At 34.5% G+C, this 3,132-nt stretch overlaps 1 protein-coding gene across 2 annotated transcripts in view; it reads right to left on the reverse strand.

The window, feature by feature from the left end:
- The window catches only part of LOC112905563 (cecropin-B2-like), a 3,987-nt gene extending 1,265 nt beyond the window's left edge, over positions 1-2,722 (reverse strand). The window contains exons 1-2 of one of the 2 annotated variants that reach the window (XM_025978203.1): positions 2,498-2,674; positions 2,187-2,403 (exon numbers count right to left, since the gene is read on the reverse strand). In XM_025978203.1, coding sequence (XP_025833988.1) covers positions 2,314-2,403; positions 2,498-2,590 — 183 coding nt within the window. In that variant the 5' untranslated portion in view covers positions 2,591-2,674 and the 3' untranslated portion in view covers positions 2,187-2,313. Of the gene's footprint in view, positions 1-2,186; positions 2,404-2,497 lie in introns of those variants that run through there. The other variant, XM_025978204.1, reaches the window with a different exon arrangement.
- Positions 2,723-3,132: the final 410 nt, after the last annotated feature.

The following is a 3,132-nucleotide window of genomic DNA, read 5'->3' on the forward strand; positions in this document are numbered from 1 at the left end:
TTCGTGGCGGTCTCACCCCCATAAAAAGTTATGGGGGTTCAAAGTTAATAAATATGCCAATTTTTATACATTTCTAGGCATGTAAATATTTATATAGTCATTCTTAAACAATATTCAAAGGTAAAACTAATGAAAAATACATAAAAATATTGAGAAAGTTATATAAAACATTATTTAAATATCTTTATCAATAGGGTAGGTTAGGTTACGTTAGGTTATCGGGTTTTGTTCAAGTGACCACCCTCTTTCGATCCCCCACCTCCACCCGCTTGAAAATAATTTTTTTATTGAATTTTATTTTAATTATAGTGTATGAAAATTGTCAAAATAATCGACTTTCAACCCCCATAAGTTTTTAGACCGCTGCAAATTTTTTATGGGGTTTTACTCAAGTGACCACCCTCTTTCGATCTCCCCTACCCTATTTCGATTTCCCCTATCCCCATCTAACCCCCATAACTTTTTATGGGGGTGAGACCACCACGAACTTTTTATGGTACAGTGGTGGGGGTGACCTCCTCTTTCGATCCCATCCACCATATAAAAATTGACATATTTATTAACTTTGAACCCCTATAACTTTTTATGGGGGTGAGACCGCCACGAACTTTTTATGGTACAGTGGTGGGGGTGACCTCCTCTTTCGAAGGGGGTGGGGGCCATCATCTAGACCTTTACCATTATTGTTTATTATTGCCGTAAATGTACCTACAACAACATCGTTAATCAGTTTTTGAAAATGTTTAAAAGTTAAATGTAAATTTGACAAATCAGTATCTAATAATAATTTAGAAAGATGAATAAATTATTCACTCGTTAAAGTAGAAATTCCAACAAGTTCTTTGTCCGCTTGTACTGTACCGTTTCCCCGAGTGATAAATAGTCTCGAAAATTTAGCAACACGTACACGACGGTTAATTACCGCCGTCAAGGCAACAATACCGAGTAAGTTCAAGGTCGTATCTCATTATCATACGCCTAGAATGCATTCATAGCAAATGCGCTGAATCACGATAATAAACTTCGAGCAATTAATTAACCGTTTATTAAATTTGCCTATGTTAGACTGTAAACCTTATATTCCATAACTGCGCTATTAACAATAAGGTATATATTTGTTCCTAAAAATAAGCAGTCTTTTAGAAATTGGTTATTGTTATGATTAATCAATTGTTTCTGTTTCCAATAATGTTCAGAAAGAAAAGCCGATCGGCATGCATCAATTGTTTATTCAGATAACAAAATGATTCACGCTACCTAACGGCTGCTTGAAATCTGTCAATTGTTTTCATTTTGTGGCAAAAACAAAAATGCCGAAAGTAATGCAAATGGCAACTTTTATGTATAATAAACACGACCCCATCATTTTATTAACGCGGTCAACTTATTATCGCTGTAGTAACGGCGCTGTGCAGTTATCTAAACTTTTCGCCACGTATAATAAATTACTTTTGAAGTCGTTTTATGGGAGTTTAAGGGGGGAATTCCCGGCGGCAGTTTACGCCCGAAAAATACGGGATATGGATGCCCCCGTTCCCCTTTTCGGGATCGGCCCCCGAATAACGCCCCTTCTGCTCGCTGCCGCTTCGATAAGAGACCGACCAGATTGCCCTGCGTCGTTTTCCCGATTATGATGACTTTCGAAATTTATATTAAGCGCAAAGTCGGACTAAATTAAATAATCACGAAGAATAAGGCGGCACGGCGAAAATGAGATTATGGACCGTGAATTGCTCGAGGAGGAACGATTACATCGTTATAGTAAACGTAGCATGGCTTATGAATTTTTAGGGATTAGGTAAAAAGCTACGTTATCGCCCGTAACTCATCGTTACATGTTCGTGATAAAAAAACCAACTAATGCATGTAGTATATATATATAACCGCGTCTACTACAAAAAGTAGGGAACATTTGATATTGTTTTGTTTATAATTTCTTCACAGATTGCACGCTACTGTCTTTTTTTTAAGTTCGTCGATTGTTATTAATCTTTTGTTTTCCAAACTTCGTTACTGTTATTTTGTTTTGTTAATTTCATTGTTTATCTTTTGTTTTCTCTAAAATTATGCACATGTTAAAGAAAACTTGTAGATATAATATTAGCAATTAGTAATAACTTCTTGACATAAATACACATGAGTACATGCACACAACAGATAATACAAAAATGGATTAAATTTTTCTTTATTTACTTATATGGTTTTTAATAATACATAAATAATTTAAATGCCTACGATCAATTTATGGAGAAAAAATATTAAATAAATAAATGAACAAAAATCTCTGAAAGGACTGATGATGACGGGGGTAGTTTATCGTCTTCCATTTTTTATTGCAACCGCTTGGGCAGCAACTGGAAGTCCTTTCTCTGCTGCTTTGAACACCCTTTTACCAGCCTTTTCCTACAACAAATAACATAATTCGTAATTAGATCATTTTCACATAAAATTTTGTAGATATATAACAAATTTAAAATTTTACAAAGAAAAAACTTACAATTTTCTTGAATCCTTTCCATCTGGCTTCTCCTTGTCCAAGAAGGGCTGCAACGATGATGGTGATCATCAAAAATATGATTGAGAAATTCATTTTTGTAAATACTACTTTTTCTTCAACTTCTTATTGGATAGAACGTTCTTGTCGATGTCTTCTACTGCTCTGTTCTCTGCAGCTTTTTGTCGCCGTTTTATACCAGTTCGTGTGTCAATTGATCATTAGTGCAGGGGATTCACCTGATCGGTACTGTTATTTTTATTACCGCTCTTCCCAAGAAATTTAAACATTTCTTCAAGGGGATTCCTTAGCAACAATAATACCTAACTGCTGTTTACTTTTCCGTTATCTTATGCACGAAGTGTTGTGTCTTTGTTTGTTTTCATTGATCATCATTAACGCTCTGCATTTACGTGACGACAATAATAATTAAACATGGTCATATACTAATCAAATAATAACAAAAATGATAACTACGGCGATGGTAAATATGTGTTCTTGTGCAAAATTGTTTTAGTATTTTTATTTGGTAATTGTTATCAAGAAGTTGTTGTTGTCTTTTATCTCTGTAGGTAACTAGGTTAATTATGGACCTGGATTATTAATTTATAGATTTTGATTGATAAATCGCTACCTTC

Source organism: Agrilus planipennis, unplaced genomic scaffold (genome assembly GCF_000699045.2).
Source record: "Agrilus planipennis isolate EAB-ADULT unplaced genomic scaffold, Apla_2.0 scaffold154, whole genome shotgun sequence".
NCBI classification, from domain to species: Eukaryota; Metazoa; Arthropoda; class Insecta; order Coleoptera; family Buprestidae; genus Agrilus; species Agrilus planipennis.